The sequence below is a fragment of the Pseudorca crassidens genome, chromosome 3, assembly GCF_039906515.1.
Source record: "Pseudorca crassidens isolate mPseCra1 chromosome 3, mPseCra1.hap1, whole genome shotgun sequence".
Lineage (NCBI taxonomy): Eukaryota > Metazoa > Chordata > Mammalia > Artiodactyla > Delphinidae > Pseudorca > Pseudorca crassidens.
The window spans coordinates 31,831,388-31,847,093 of record NC_090298.1 but is presented as its reverse complement, the minus strand read 5'-3'; the positions used below and the strand labels follow the sequence as shown (position 1 = coordinate 31,847,093).

The following is a 15,706-nucleotide window of genomic DNA, read 5'->3' as shown; positions in this document are numbered from 1 at the left end:
TGAGCAGCCTTCCAACCTGAGAGCCAGTGTCTGGATAAAATTATAAAGTAATGAAAAACTCTCCTAGGCTGAACCTAGTCCAAACACTCCTTTTACCTCAAATTTGATATAATTAATGTGCTAAAATATTTAAAATGTAGAGTTTCCACTATCAAAACCCTATCTATGCTTCAAATAAAACCAAAGAGACCAACATGGCATATTCATGGCATGAATAACAGAATGAAACCCTGGATGAACCAGGTAGGAAGTATCTGTAGGAGAGGAACTACAGAAAATAAGAAAGGAAATACGGTGAACCATACGAGCAGTTTTTACACAGCAGGCTTTTGTGAAATACTTTTTAAAAAAATTCTTCTTAAACGAATTGAAATCTATCCTTAAAAGAACACTACATACACTGCTCACGCTTAAGAACTACAGGTATAACAATGCATTGTTCAAAAATTGTGACGGGATGGTTTTATGTAAATAAACCCACAGAACGCAGATGATCACGTGTGGGTATCTTAAGGAGGAAAATTAGAAAGAAGCCCTTCATTGAAATCCTTGAAGATGTGTGTCTGCGTGCATGTAGGAAAGAAACAATTTAATATAATATCACGTGGGACTGCTGCTATTTTCTCCAAAGTGAATGATCAGTGGGACTAAAATAGCTCACAATTTAAGTGTGCTTCAGATGATAATAACAATTATAAATTTCAAGGCAGGTAGCAAGGCGCAGGTGATAATAGATACAGCTTGAAGAGTGAAGGCATCTTCCAGAGCAGAAAGGCAACAAGTCATATTTCCAAGTGGAGAGATCCTGGAGCAGCGAAAATATTTAAGCAGCCATATGGGAACCTGCCAGGATGATTTTCTTTGCCCTCTGATAAATTTCCCCTGTTTGTCTCTTTCTAACGGCAACATTATTTGTGAAGACAAACTGTGCTTTCTGCAAAGTTTTGCAGACTGCATTCAAATAGTTATATTGTTTTCCATTGTTCATACGATGTAATTACTACCATAAGACAACCCCACTTGCAAAGTAAACTAAGAAAAAACAGATTTTTCAGAATTCTAAATATAGTCTCAGCAAAGAGGAATAAAAATCATTATCCGAGAAACAATGTTGAGAACTTTCTTGCTTAGAATGTTCTACTTTGAATAATCTCACCACACAGGCCAAACCAAAGGAGGCAAAAACACAGTAAGACTTTCTACCTGTGTAACTAGAGAAAATGCAAGTTAGTGTGTTTCGAGTTCTCAGCAGTTCACTGTAATAGCCCACAACGCTGTACATCTTTGTTTAAATCACAGAGCAAAGACAGGAGCTCAAATCACGGTAAAAATTAACCCGTTGAGTGCTCCTTTCTGAGAAAACGGCCCCAGAGTGGAAGAGGATCCTAACAGCAGAGGCCACATCCCTACATAGTGCGTGGGAAGGACTGGAGATGGGCATAGGGTACACCAGGCAAATCTTCAGACACTTAACAGGAAATCGCTGGGCTCTGAACAATATGAATTCAATAAGCTGTTTAGAGACACAGGAGGAGCTGTTTGACTTTTCTTGCACAGTTGCAATCCTTGTAATTGAGACAGCGTAATCGCTGCCCCAACTCTCAGCTCTCTGTGGTCAAATACAGAGCCCTCCACCTCTACTGTGTCTGGAAAATAGATCATTCTTTTAACAAACAAATATCCCTGGAATCGCCTGTCCTGGGAGGGGGAGGGCGAGGCTGGCGTCTTTTCTCGGCTCTGGGCAGAGAAGAACCCAGTTAAGTGCCGCTGGTCAGGGGTGAGAGAGGCGGTGCGTTGCCCGCTTTGGGTCCTCGCTAGAGACGGGGACCTGGGCGCTCCGGACGTGATGCTCCCGGGAGCACCGAGCGCATTACCTGGTTTTCTGTGAGCTGCTCTGAGCGGCACAGCGCCGGGTCCGAGGCTGGAAGCCAGGAGCAAGAGCCGGAGCAAGACGCCTTGGGTTAAATCCATTTCACCGCGGGCGCCTGAGAAGTTTCACCAAGTCCTGGGCGCACAGGAAAAGGGCGTCTCCTGAGATACGTCGGGAGACGCGGCCCCCGCGGATCCCCTGACCGAGGTGAGGAGGCGAAGGGCTGAGGGAGCTGGACCAGGAACCACGGAGGAGTCCACGGAGGCAGGACAGCAGCCGGGAGGTCCGCGTGCGGGAGTGAAGCGGGCTTCGAGCAGCAGGGCTTTTCGGGCGGGGCGGGGGGGAGGGCGGGGATGGGGGCGGCGAGGGGAAGCCGACGGGGAGGGACTGGCTGGCCGCGGGAGAGAGGGAGGGAGGCTCGACCGACCCAGGGATGGAATTACAATCTAGTGGAAGTGAGAGGGGCAGGCCCTGAGACAATTTACTCTTCGCCCACCTCTAGGGCAGAAAGCCCGCGCATCACCCCTCTAGCGACCCCCAGCTCAGCCCTTCCCGGCTGGTGACCTAGATTGGGGCGCTAGGAGGGGCCGACTTCAACCGCTAGAGACGCAGGGCAGGATTTAGGTGACTGCGAGTCCAGGACCCTCTGCCTTGGTCCTGAGCCTGATATCTTGCGGCGCCTCCCCCTCCCCTGGTATACTCTCCTCCGGCCGCGCCCCTCTAGGTCGCTTCCACCTTCCTCGGGTACTTTACCCAACACCTCCAAAGCTTGCTCTAGCCGTTCCACCGCACTAGGAGTAAGGGGGATAACAGAGGGAGGAGGAGAGGGTCTGTGATTTGCGGGGGGGGGGGGGGGGGGGGAGGGTGCGTAGGAGGAAGAGGGGGCGGGGCCGGCCAGGACACAGGCGCTAAGAAGATAAATGGGATTTAAGGCGCGCAGATGGAGAGCTGAAGCCTGCCACTCTGTTGGAAAGGCCGTGTGGAGATTAGGGCCCGGCACGGGGAAGTGTGGTGCCCTCCGGGCAGAGGAAGGCAACTTGAGACCCTCCAGGGGAGGAGATGAAGCTCTGGGTTAAGCCTGGCTTTGCGGGGGGAAAGGAAGCGAGCTCGAGCCCCCTGGCAGACCGAGAAGACCCGGCTGGGAGGGGGCGCGCGCCGGCCGGGCTGGGGCTGGAGGCCGACGGGGAGTCCTGGCCACTGATCCTGGGACCAGGGTTCCCAGATCGGCTAGCTGGCCCGAAAAAGACCCCTTCCTCTCCGGATTTGCTGCCAGAGAACTCAGTAAAATGCGCCTGTTGCCGGGTTTCCAGGTGGCGCTGGTAGAGGAGACCCGGGGACTTAAGTCCCGTTGCACACCTGCGTGCTGATCTTCAAGCCAGCGAGACGAGAAGGCAGATACAATAAATAAACCAAGAGGGAATAAACCTTGAGGGAAACGCAACCCTTGCCAGTTCCTGGGGAAACATCAAAGGCCCTAGGAAGTACCCCGCAGAGGGAGCCGGGGTCACTGGCCCGCGGGACTTCGTGCTGGCCCGGCCCCACCTGGCAGCGTGGCAGAGGCTCCTGGCGTCCTGGCCCTTCATTGTTAACCTGGGTTTGGGGACCCGGAGGGAACAATGTTGACCAATGTATCTCCCTCCCCCCCACCCCCCAAAGATTTCTACTCCTCTTTTAGGAATGAAGTATCCCCCCTGGCTAGAGGGTTTGTACCGAGCCGGATCTAAGAATATGTTCCCTTCTGTGTTGGCATCCTCGGGTGTGCAGCTCTCCATAAAGAAATTCAAAGTCATGAGTCTTTGGAAGTCTTAGATGTCACACCAGAGCTTGTCCTTTTATACGGAGCTGGAGGAGAAAAGTCTTACAAACTGTGCTCTTCACTTCCAAGTTGATAACAAACCCATGTCCAGGAGACGGGCCATGTGACTGTCCCCAAGGCTACTAGTCTCAAAGGTAGCAGAATCCTAGACCCTTAAGGTCAGAGCCCCTAGAGGTCATCTAGGCCCCGCCTCCATTCTACACAGGAATCTGCCTTCTACATCCTTGGCTTGAACTCCACCTGTGACAAAGGGCATCTACCTTACCACCAGCCCAGAAGTTGGATAGCTCTTTTTACGAGAAAGGGATTTCTTATATCAGACCTCAGGTGGCACCCGGAACCAAGTTAACTATTACCATGAAGACACCTCCCATGTTGGTGTTGTGGTCTTTCCCACTTAAAAATGATTCTCCCTGCTGTAGAAATTGGAAGTAATACTAACCATTAATATTATGGCTAGAATTGACACAACACCTCCCATGTACCCGACCCTCTTTGAAGGGCTTTATAATCCCACTAACAACCATACCAGGTACTTACTGTTATCAGCATTATCCCCATTTGACAGATGAGGAAACGGAAGCATGTAAAATTAGGTAACCTGCCCCAAAGCATGCAGCTCCTGAGAGCCAGAGCTCTGTCCAGGTGGTCTGGTTCCAGAGTCCAGACTTTTAAAAAGACAGGTGGAGAGCAGACACAGCAGTGGACCAAGAATCGTGAGATCTGGGGGTTTAATAGTAGGCTCTGCCTACAGTGCGTCTTGGCAAAATGAAGGGGCCGGACGAAATCATCGCTAAGTTTCAGGGTTTGCTTTCTCTTTATTATCTAATAAAACAGCAACGTCTAACCCAAGCCATTTTTGCTCTGAATGTGCCTTTTCAAAGACCTGTACAAACTGTCCATGACGAATTTTGCAAGCTTGAGTTTCAGCCCTCTTGCTGATATCCTCAGCAAGCACCCATACCACCTCCTCATCCCCGGCCCCGGGCCTCCCTTCCATCTTCTGCAGACGGCCATGGGCAAGTTGGAAGCTGGCTTGGCTTCTTCAGAGGCCCCTTTGTTTCTTCTTTGCAAGGATTACCTTTGATTATATTGTTATATTTTACTTTTGAGGGCTTCCAAACGCTCTGGATTCTCAGGCTATCGAGATAAAACCTTACTTCTTGAGCTCTACTTGTTACAAATCTAGGGCCCATGTTAGACCCGACTTATTCCCTTCCTTTGCTAGGCAAACCACATCCCCCAAGGTTTTCTCTTCTTCTAGTTTGACAGCCAGTTTATGGCACTTGTAAATCTGATTAAAGACAAATGGAACACTTGTCTTTCACTCTCTTCCTGCCTTCTGGAAGGAGAGGAACTAAAGAGGGCAAAGAGGCTTTGAATGTTTCATTAAAAAAAAAATCAAAAATCTGTTCAAATTCACTTGAGGTCTAAATTCAGTTAATAAGGTCAGCAGCAGAAGAGTGACCTGCCTGCTTTGCTCAATATCGTGGAAGAAAAGTATGATCTTTGCTCCATGGAATGGTTTTGGAGGCTGTTGGAAGAAAGTAAAGGCAAACTCACCAATTCTAGAATGTTTAGGAAGTCCGTAAATGAGAATGAAGAAAAGTCAGCTGCAAAGAAGCAGCTTTGGATTTAATTAATTTTTTGAATAGGTTACATGTACTTATAAAATTTGAAATGTGCATCAAGCAGAGTGTATAGTGAAAAATAAGTTTCCTTTTACCCCTTCCTGTCTCAGAAGCAACGACTATTATCAGTTTCTTGTGTATCCTTCTAGAGATAGTCTATGAACATACAAGCAGATGTATATACACATACGCAACACAAACAGGAGCATCTTGTACACAGTTTTTAACCCGAAGATGCTTCCAAATCAGCAGTAACAGACCTGCCTCCCTTTTACTAACTGCTGAATAATATTTTGTAGTAGGATGTACAACAATCTGTTTGTTCTTCCTTCTGTTGTTTCCAGTTTCATTATTATAGACAAGTGAATGATCTTGAATGTGTAACAGTTTGCACATGCTATAATAGACTGTAGGGTACATCTCTAGGCTAGCCATTGCCCAGCCAAAGGGTAAGCATCTTTTCATTATGATAGTTTGGCCAAATTTCCTCCCAAGGGCATTATACAATTTACACTCCCACAAGCAATACACAAGCATGACTATTTCCACAAACTCTCACAAACACAGTATCTTATCAACCTAGAACTATATATTATACACATACATATTACATGTTTTAATAGACATACAACATATGAAGAAAAGTATACAAATAAGAACTGTGCCAATTGATGAGATATATCAAAGTGACCACACATGTATAACTACCATCCATACCAAGAACTAGAGCATGACCAGCACCCCCAGTAATCCCTCCTCATGCTTCATCTCTAGATGTGTGTATATATATATATATATTTTTTTTTGGGGGGGGCCCAGCCGCTTCGCGGCATGTGGGATCTTCCCGGACCGGGGCGCGAACCCGTGTCCCCTGCATCGGCAGGCAGACTCTCAACCACTGCGCCATCAGGGAAGCCCCTAGATGTATATATTTTTGAAGAAGAAGAATGAGGAGAGTTCAAACCTCCCATTCACTTTTAATTAGAATACACAAATAACAATAGATCAGCAAAACGTGTAAACACTCTCCTTCCTCAGTATGAAACAAGCATTAATTAAGATGTGATCCCATTATGTGCAAGGTTCTGTGCTGAGAACAGAATGACCACAGGAAAGAAAGGACAACAATGTCTTTCTTCTGCGCTCAAGATGACCACAGTTTTGTTGAGAGAAGACAGTTGCACACAAAGCAGAGAAAAGGAAGCACCAGGTAAGAGTGCAACAGGCTGTTGGTGTGTCGGGAGAGGAAGACCCTGTATTTCAAATAATAAGTTATGTAATCATATACTATAAAATACAGCACTCAGCATCATGAGTGTTTAAAGCATGCTTATATACATAATAGGATTCACCAGGGACAGAACTGGAATTACCAAGGTATATCACCTGGTATTCCCAAACTTGTGGACAAAGTGGACAAAGCAAGATGCAGAACAGAGTGCAAGTGTTAACTGAGTGTGGGAAGGGGACTGAGGGGTCTGGGATGATGTTTTTACTACTTATATTTTTAATCATAGGAATGTCTTTGTTGAGGTTAAAAAGAAAGTATGAATCCAGCCTAGGTGGAGTATCTGGTGGGACAGGAGGAATGGTAGGGACTGAGAAACCAAGGGAAGAGATACAGGCCCCAGACATCTTAGAAGGAGAGAAGTTTGAGACAGGCAGTCCCTTCAAGGAGGAGGGGGCATGAAAGGCAGACCTCACAGATCATGTGATTCTGTCTGGTGCTGCCAGATTTAATGTAAGAAAGAGAGAGCAGGAGCTACCGTCTTCCTGGAAATGCAGGGAACCCTGCAAAACATTGACGATGTTGGGGTCTCCAGTGACCTGTGAACAACACAGCAAAATGCGGGAGCCCCGCATTGCTCACGGGCAACTGCTCAGCATACTATCGGGCATCTATTTCAAGAGCCGGCATGCAACTTCAAAATGCAGGGCTTGTTTGTGAAATGACACAATCTCAAGAAAATCTCGGTGGACTAGAGGTCAGGAGACCTGCCCTCTGGCTCTAGCCCTGTCGCGAACAGTCAATGGGACATTAGTGATTCAATCAACCTCTTTAGACCTTATTTTTCTCTTCTATCAAATGACGCTGTTGGATGAGAGGATGTCTTCGCTAGTCCTGGGGCTCACAGTCTCAGCATCCGTGGAAGAACCTCTTTATTTTTCCCAGGATAGACAGATGTCGTTACTTATAAACAGCAAGAACTCTTGCAAAAAGTTTATTCTCAGAAAAACTTTGAAGTTGGAAAGCAGGGTCTTGCTAAAAGAAAGAAAGAAAGAAGGGGGGAGAGAGAGAGAGAGAAAGAAAGAGAGAGAGAGAAAGGAAGGAAGGAAGAAGGAAAGAAAGAAAGAAAGAAAGAAAGAAAAGAAAAGGAAGGAAGGAAGGAAGGAAGGAAGGAAGGAAGGAAGAAAGAAAGAAAGAAAGAAAGAAAGAAAGAAAGAAAGAAAGAAAGAAAGAAAGAAAGGAAGAAAGGAAGAAAGAAAGAAAGAAATACGGCAGGACAAAAGCCTCTGAGAAGGCTCGGGACGCAGATTCACAGTTTCCAAGCAGGCCATATCCAGTCCATTCAGACAGAGGAAATGGGGAGGTGTGAGAAAGGAGGGGCAGGGGAGACCAGTGTGGGGAGGTGGGTGTAGGAAGCAGAGGAATGCTGGCTCAGTTTCAGGGTTATTTAATGACAGTGCATTAAATAACCAGAAAACCCAGATTTTCTGATGCCAAGAGAAAACCTGTGGAAGGAAGCAAAAGGCCAAGTTTTCCATCTGAGTTTGGTTATATCTGTATTTGGATGTTTCTTAAAGGAGGAAATGAGAAGAGGACTGGGAGATCTGAAGATCCAGTCTGATGTCACCAAGTGGGAGGTGTCAAGGAGGTGCAATATAGCTGAGTGAGAGGAGACTTGGCTTGTACCCAGCCCCCAGGGAGGAGAGGTGTGAAAGGAAAAGGTTTAAGCAACAGAAGAAGTCGTGTAGCCTGTCAGGATAGCAGGGCTGCTGGAAGGAAAGAGGAATGGGACAGCTTCAAAGGAAAATCCAAAAAAATAGGAGGGATGGCTTAGATCCATGTTTTTAAGTTAATTGTTGATATAAAGAAAGATCAGGGCTTCCCTGGTGGCGCAGTGGTTGAGAGTCCGCCTGCCGATGCAGGGGACACGGATTCGTGCCCCGGTCTGGGAAGATCCCACATGCCGCGGAGCGGCTGGGCCCGTGAGCCATGGCCGCTGAGCTTGCGCGTCCGGAGCCTGTGCTCCGCAATGGGAGAGGCCACAGCAGTCCGAGGCCCACGTACAGGAAAAAAAAAAGATCAATGGTGAAGGATGAGGGAGAAATTAGCCTTGGTTTCCTCCCCTGTATAATGGGATGTAACACCTACTTTAAAGGCTGTGCCCATCAGATGGGATAACCCAGTGCACTATACATACCATACCCTTGGCACTCACTAAATGTTGGCTTTATTTCATTCCATCACTCTCACATTTATCACAGAGACAGGCTAAGTCCTCTCCAGAGTTAAGTTCCAGAAGCACTAGTGAATTACTGCTGGGATGGCAAACAAGACTCAGACCAAAGATAAAGCTTTGATCCAGATACTTTCCATGTGAACTGGAAATAATGGAAAATCAAGTTGTGTATTTTGGGACAATGAAAGAGATCTCCCAAAAGATAATGATATAGTAGATAGGGATTCTCCAGGGAAGGAATAATGGCTGAGCCATCAAAACAAATAAAGATACACACGGGATACAACTACCACTGGTAGCACGCCAATCAGTCCTCTCTGCTCCTGGGAACACTGAGGCCCATTCGTATTTTCCTTCAGCTTTAGTGCCTCTTAATTGATCCAGTATGCGTGCTTTCCATGTTCCCTGTTTCCTTCCTTGCTTATTACTTATTATATTCCCTGGATGAGTCACATTGCCTCCCTGACATCAGTTTCCTGGGCTGAACTGAATGGCGCACAAGATCTTTCCCCACTGGGACATTCTTGAATCCACGTGTGGGCATAATGGCCCCAGGCACACCCTCCTCAATTATGTCCAGATCCCAATGGCTTATCCTGGGAAATGCTGCCATGGCTCTGGTGTCTGAGCTAAAGGAATAGACCAAAGTGGTTGCTGAGTCCAGATGATGGAAAAAAAAAAACCCAAGAAGCAGCTGGAGAATGTGGAGATGTTGACTCGCATGAAGAAGGCAGTCCTGAAAGTATTTGTGTGGTGAACAGAGAGGGATGGCTTTAATTGTTCTGTGGTTCTAGGCTCTATTTATAATCATGGGTTTAGTTGACACAACAATAATAACACACAATTCAAGCTATTCACTTTTACTGAGGTGAAAATCAGATGGTAGCAATACAATGACTTTGAATATGTAAGAAAGTGTCCCCATGGATCCCCACCCATGTAGGTATATACCTGGGCCCGTCTCAAACAGTAGAGAGCTATATGTAAGGAAATTAGGACAAAGAAGAAACCCAGAAGTCAAGGAAACGAAGTGGAAGATACAGAGAATGGGAAGAGCATTCTCACATGTTCCCGAAAGCCCACAGAATTAGCTCACAAGTTTGATAGCACAACTTCAAATTTTAACAATTTAACATATTAACCACCAGTCAAGTAGATAAACAAAATTACCAGTTCAAATAGGTGGCTCTTTACAGGTGTGCCCTTCTTTAAGAAATCTAAATATATGTAAAATATTTGTTTGGGGGATGATTGGGATTTTTTCACAGTTTTTAAACAATTTTAGAAAGTAGTCACTACAGGGAAATTTTCCCAAATATTTTTGTTTTGTTTTTGTTTTTGTTTTTTGCGGTTCGCGGGCCTCTCACTGTTGTGGCCTCTCCCGTTGCGGAGCACAGGCTCCGGACGCGCAGGCTCGGCGGCCATGGCTCACGGGCCCAGCCGCTCCGCAGCATGTAGGATCTTCCCAGACCAGGGCACGAACACGTGTCCCTTGCATCGGCAGGCGGACTCTCAACCACTGCGCCACCAGGGAAGCCCTTTCCTAAATATTTTAATTGAAAATAGAATAGACATACTAAAGTGTTAGCTTCACTTTCAATTTATATGTATTCAAATGTAAAAATAAAGCATTCTTTTTTTAAAAAATAAATTTATTTATTTATATTTTTGGCTGCGTTGGGTCTTCGTTGCTGTGCGTGGGCTTTCTCTAGTTGCAGCGAGCAGGCGCTACTGTTTGTTGCAGTGTGCGGGCTTCTCATTGCAGTGGCTTCTCTTGTTATGGAGCACGGGCTCCAGGTGCTCGGGCTTCAGTAGTTGTGGCACACGGGCTCTGTAGATGTGGCTCACAGGCTCTAGAGCACAGGCTCAGTAGTTGTGGTGCACGGGCTTAGCTGCTCCACGGCATGTGAGATCTTCGCGGACCAGGGATCGAACCCGTATACCCTACATTGGCAGGCGGATTCTTAACCACTGCGCCATCAGGGAAGTCCAAAAATAAAGCATTATTGAAATGAAAATGTAAGCCAGTGAGGAAAGTAGAAAATATGTACCAAAATTGAGACTTCATTAAAAACATAATAAATACAAATGTTACAGTAATAGAAGACAAGAATTATACTTAGAAAAAATATCCTGGGCTTCCCTGGTGGCGCAGTGGTTGAGAGTCCGCCTACCGAGGCGGGGGGCACGGGTTTGTGCCCCGGTCCGGGAGGATCCCTCGTGCCGCGGAGCGGCTGGCCACGGGCCATGGCCGCTGAGCCTGCGCGTCCGGTGCCTGTGCTCCGCAACGGGAGAGGCCACAACAGTGAGAGGCCCACATACCGCAAAAAGAAAGAAAGAAAGAAAGAAAAAATATCCTTCTTAAAATGTTCTCCATCTTCGTCTCTCACATTTTTGGGGGAAGCCAAACTACATGTTCCTTAATGGAGAACAGAAATACTCTAAAATTCTCTGTACTTTTCAGGTACCCAAAACACAATCTTCTCTTCCTACAATACTTGCTTAGTCTACAGAGTAAACGTTAATGTTATCTCTAAGATTACTTATTGGGATGTTTAAAGAACTAAGAATAATCAAATTTTTAAATCCCTCACGCATCTATAAATCTGTCTAATATGTCACATTCATGATTAAACAACACTTGAATATGTTTATCCAGATTTGAAGCCTAGGTAAGCAGGGATGGGAGGGGGGAGAAAATGTGATGGCATTTCCTCCTCGAACATCCAAATTAATTTGACTATTATTTAGTTCAAAACACATATGTAAAAAGGAAAGTTTGTAAGCTGTACATTTTCTAAATTTTATTTTAATATGTGAATGATACTCATCAGAATCTAGAATGTTAGAACTTCCAAACTTATTTATTATTGAGTTCATTTGGTGTTATATTTTTATTAATAGTAAATTAAAATGACTATGGGTAGTAATTTGGATTTCCTTTTAAAATAACACTCTCTCCCTAGTCCTCAAACTTTTGACTTGATCATGTATTTAGTCTGTTCAGAATTACTGTTAACAAGATTTATATATTTCCAAGCAACAATTAGTCTAATGCAGCACTATTAAAATAAAACTAGATAATTTAAAAGCTAATAAACGTCAACAAAATCATTCTCCCGTAATCTTGAAAAAAAATGCAGCTTTCAGTTTCTTAAACAGTCACGTCACAAACAAAAGTCTTATTACTCAAGAGGATTATTGAGTGGAGATAAACATGCGGCCACTTTTGAGGCCAGCAAGACTATGACATTAGCAAAATTTCTCTTAGACGCATCAGGCCAAGGACTAGACTGGGCTCCCCATGTTCAGCTGATGGAGCCCACTTACCCGACAGCTGTAGAGGTTCCTGCTTCCTTACACCTCCCTCACCCCAGAGAACCACGAATGCAGAAGCAAGAGGAAAGGCTGGAAAACTGAAGTGCGCTGGCCAAAGGAGAACTTCCCCTTCTTGGCCTGACCTAGCCCCTTCCTGCCCAAGGCAGCTTAGCTGGCCAAGAACTGGTCATGACCAAGAACTAGGCATGAAGTCTGCCCCTCAGCAACCTAACATCCCATCATATACTTTCTTCTCATTCCCTAACTCCTGGTTCCTCCATCCTAGAATACTGCTGTGTGAATTGTCAAGCCTACAAGTATATGGTATGAAAATGTTGGCAATAAATTATTTATGCTGATTAAAAAAAAAAACTATTTCCAGGCAAAATGAGGGGATATGTGCATTTTCACAGAAAATTAAAGCAAGGAATGAAGTAAATGGCTTAAGATGCAAACGGATAGCGCTTGATCAACGGTCCATACTTGGTTACACCTTTAGAGTGTTGTGGGAACTTCATAAAATTCCAATGCCAGAGGTTCAGATTTTATTAGTCAGAGATGAGGCCTCAACATAGGAATTTTTAAAAGATCCCCAAGTGATTTTAATGTGCAATCAAACTTGGGAATCATTGATCTAGAATCACTGATCTGTATCCCAAAGCCTGAAGGTAAAGACTTATGAGCACTGAGGGGCAGCCCCAGGGGAAGACGCTGCAGATAGGATTTCTCCACTGGGTGGGGGGCTGGTCTGGAGTCGCACTTCTTAAACACTAACATGCACACTTCATATCTTGGGATCTTGTTAGAATGAAGATTCTGATTCAGTAGGTCTGAGTGGCTCCTGAGACTCTGCATTTCTAACAAGTTCCCAGGTGGTGCCTGTGCCTTGACCCTTGAGTAGCAAGGGTCTAGATGACCTTGAAGATCCCTCCTCATCCTATGATTCTCTGAATTGAGAGCATCAAGGCTTGAGGAGATATTCTTCCAGAGACAGCCTGAAGGCTTGAACTCACAGGGTCCTATTTTCCTTGCCCTAACATATGATGAACAGATTTACCAATGGGCATAACTCCTTCGACATACAGTTAGAGGAGTCAGTTGATACAGAACCAGCGGAGAAGCAAATGTGCTAAGGAAACATTTCAGAGCTCAAAGGGGAGTGCAAATCAAAGAGCCCAGGAACCTACTCAAATGTTCTCCTGAGAACACCTGGTATAAACTTGGAAATCCAGGCATAAGAGTAAGGTATTAAAAATTAGGGACAAGAAGTGGGTATACGATATTTAAGCATATCAAATGATTTCAGTTTACATCTTTTATTTTAAAAATTGTGAAACCATGTGTGAACAAAAAAACTAAAGATAAATGTAGTAAATGTATATAGCATAAAATCCTACTAGCTTTAAGTCATTTAATACATTAGTTTAGGATGATCTATTCTAAAGTGATTTTTAAAAATCTTTAAGGAATTCAATAAAATATGTTTTTCCACTTGACCTTCTTCTTCATCAATATTCTATCTAGAGAGAGTACTACCGGGACTTCCCTGATGGCGCACTGGTTAAGAATCTGCCTGCCAATGCAGGGGACATGGGTTCGAGCCCTGGTCCGGGAAGATCCCACATGCCGCAGAGCAGCTAAGCCAGTACACCATAGCTACTGAGCCTGACCTCTAGAGCCCACGAGCCACAACTACTGAGCCCACGTGCCACAACTACTGAAGCCCACGCACCTAGAGCCCATGCTCCGCAACAAGAGAAGCCACCGCAATGAGAAGCCTGCACCCCACAATGAAGAGTAGCCCCAGGTCACCGCAACTAGAGAAAGCCCACATGCAGCAATGAACACCCAACGCAGCCAAATAAATAAAATTTTTTTAAAAAGACAGAGAGTACTACCTTTTTGGCTGATGGTTTTCTGAAGAGAGTCTTCTCTGTGTTGAGACTATGACCAGGCACCATCAGAGGATGCAGATGAGGATGAAAACTGCAACTGGAATAGATACAAAATCTAGATTCAGAAAGAGTATCCTCACAGAATTTTAGAAGTCAGAAATTTTACGAAATGTCAACAGTCCAACTCCACAATGAACATAATGACTTTCAGAGTTTTCTCGGATTCTTAAGAGTGGTCTAGAGCAGTGGTTTTTTTTAAGGTAGTGTCTGGGGACCCTTGGGTGGGGTCTCTGAGACCTTCTCATGGGGTCTGTAAGGTTAAAACTATTCCTGTAATATTAAGATGCCATTTGCTTTTTTTGATTTGCATTCTCTCCTGAGAACACAATGGGGTTTTTCAGAGGCTGCATGTCACGTCATATGATAATAGATTGCATAAGCAGGTGTGAGCATGCAGCCCTTTTCTATTAAACTGGACGTTAAAAAGATCTGCAGCAATGTGCAACAAGGCCATTCTTCTCTCTAATCTTTTATTTTGAAAAATATAGTTATTTCTCATTAAAACGCGTTATTTTTATGAACATGTAATGGGTTTCCTTAAATATTTTAAAAATACTTTTTCAATTTCTCATTTTTAATTTTTATTACAGTAAATATCGACAGATATAGCCCATGTAAACAAAAGCTCTTTGGTGTCCTCAGTAATATTTAATAGTGTAAAAGTGTCCTGAGACCAAAAAAACCAACAAACAAAGCTTTGAACCACACATCTAGGGCCTTGATTCTCACAGTGTAGTCCACGGGATAGGAGCCTGTTGGAAAGTCAGAATCTCGGTGCCGCTTCAGACCTATTGATCAGAATCTGCATTTTCACAGAGTCCCCAGGTGACTCATGGACACAATTATTTGAGAAGCCCTGGACTGTAGTTTTTATTTAGTTAGTTGATCCTACTCTCGATACAGCCCAATGATTACAAATGTAGACTCTTTGAAATCCATCTTAACCTCTCCCTAGCTGGGTGAAGTTAGACAAATTACATAGCCTCAGTTTCCTTATCTGTAAAGTGGGCAAAACGATAGTACCCAGCTCTTGGAGTTTTTATGGAGATAAACGAATTAATATATGTAAAAGGTAAATAATGCCTTGCCTATAATAAGCACTCGGTAAATACTGAGTACCCAGTAAAGACTCATTAAGTTCTAGGTGCTATTCCTCCTTCAGGGAGGGTACAGATCAGTGGGAAGACAGCAATCCCAGCAACTTCCGTACAATAAAGCTGCCAGATGGATTCCCTGTGTGTTCAAAGAGGCGGAGAAGGCATGTTCCAAGGCAGAAACGGCAAGTGCAAAGGTAGAGAATCCTGGGAGAGTGTGACATCATTAAGGGACTCCCATTTTCCTCACCACAAGCCTTTGAGTTTCACAGATGAGGAAACAGAGGCATGGAGGGTTAAGTAACTGTCCCAAGCTCATAGGACTAGTAGGAGGAATGGTCAGAGTCCAAAGAAAAGCAGGTGGGCTCCCAAGTCGGTGCACTTTTCCACTATGGGAAGCAGCCTCTGTCTGTGATACCAAAAAAATTTTATTGTAATTTGTTTTCTAGCTAATAAGTGACCTATGCTTGCAAAAGTTCCAGGTTCTCTATGTGGTGGGTACTGGGCTCTACATGACCCCCAAAATCAAACTGATTAATGGTGCTGTTTAAATCCGGG

General features: G+C 44.7%; 1 protein-coding gene and 1 long non-coding RNA gene across 5 annotated transcripts in view; one reads left to right on the top strand and one right to left on the bottom strand.

The window, feature by feature from the left end:
- EGFLAM (EGF like, fibronectin type III and laminin G domains) overlaps positions 1–2,193 on the bottom strand; it is a 170,560-nt gene extending 168,367 nt beyond the window's left edge. For all 3 annotated transcript variants that reach the window (XM_067730551.1, XM_067730552.1, XM_067730553.1), the window contains exon 1: positions 1,875–2,193. In XM_067730551.1, coding sequence (XP_067586652.1) covers positions 1,875–1,971 — 97 coding nt within the window. In that variant the 5' untranslated portion in view covers positions 1,972–2,193. The remainder of the gene's footprint in view (positions 1–1,874) is intronic.
- Positions 1,762–14,514, top strand: LOC137221221 (uncharacterized). 2 transcript variants are annotated; one of them, XR_010941929.1, is made up of 3 exons: positions 1,762–2,077; positions 6,400–6,527; positions 13,624–14,514. It is a non-coding gene; the product is annotated as an uncharacterized lncRNA (long non-coding RNA). The 2 variants fall into 2 exon arrangements; XR_010941930.1 differs by lacking the exon at positions 13,624–14,514 and adding an exon at positions 8,123–8,219.
- The last annotated feature ends 1,192 nt before the right edge of the window (positions 14,515–15,706 follow it).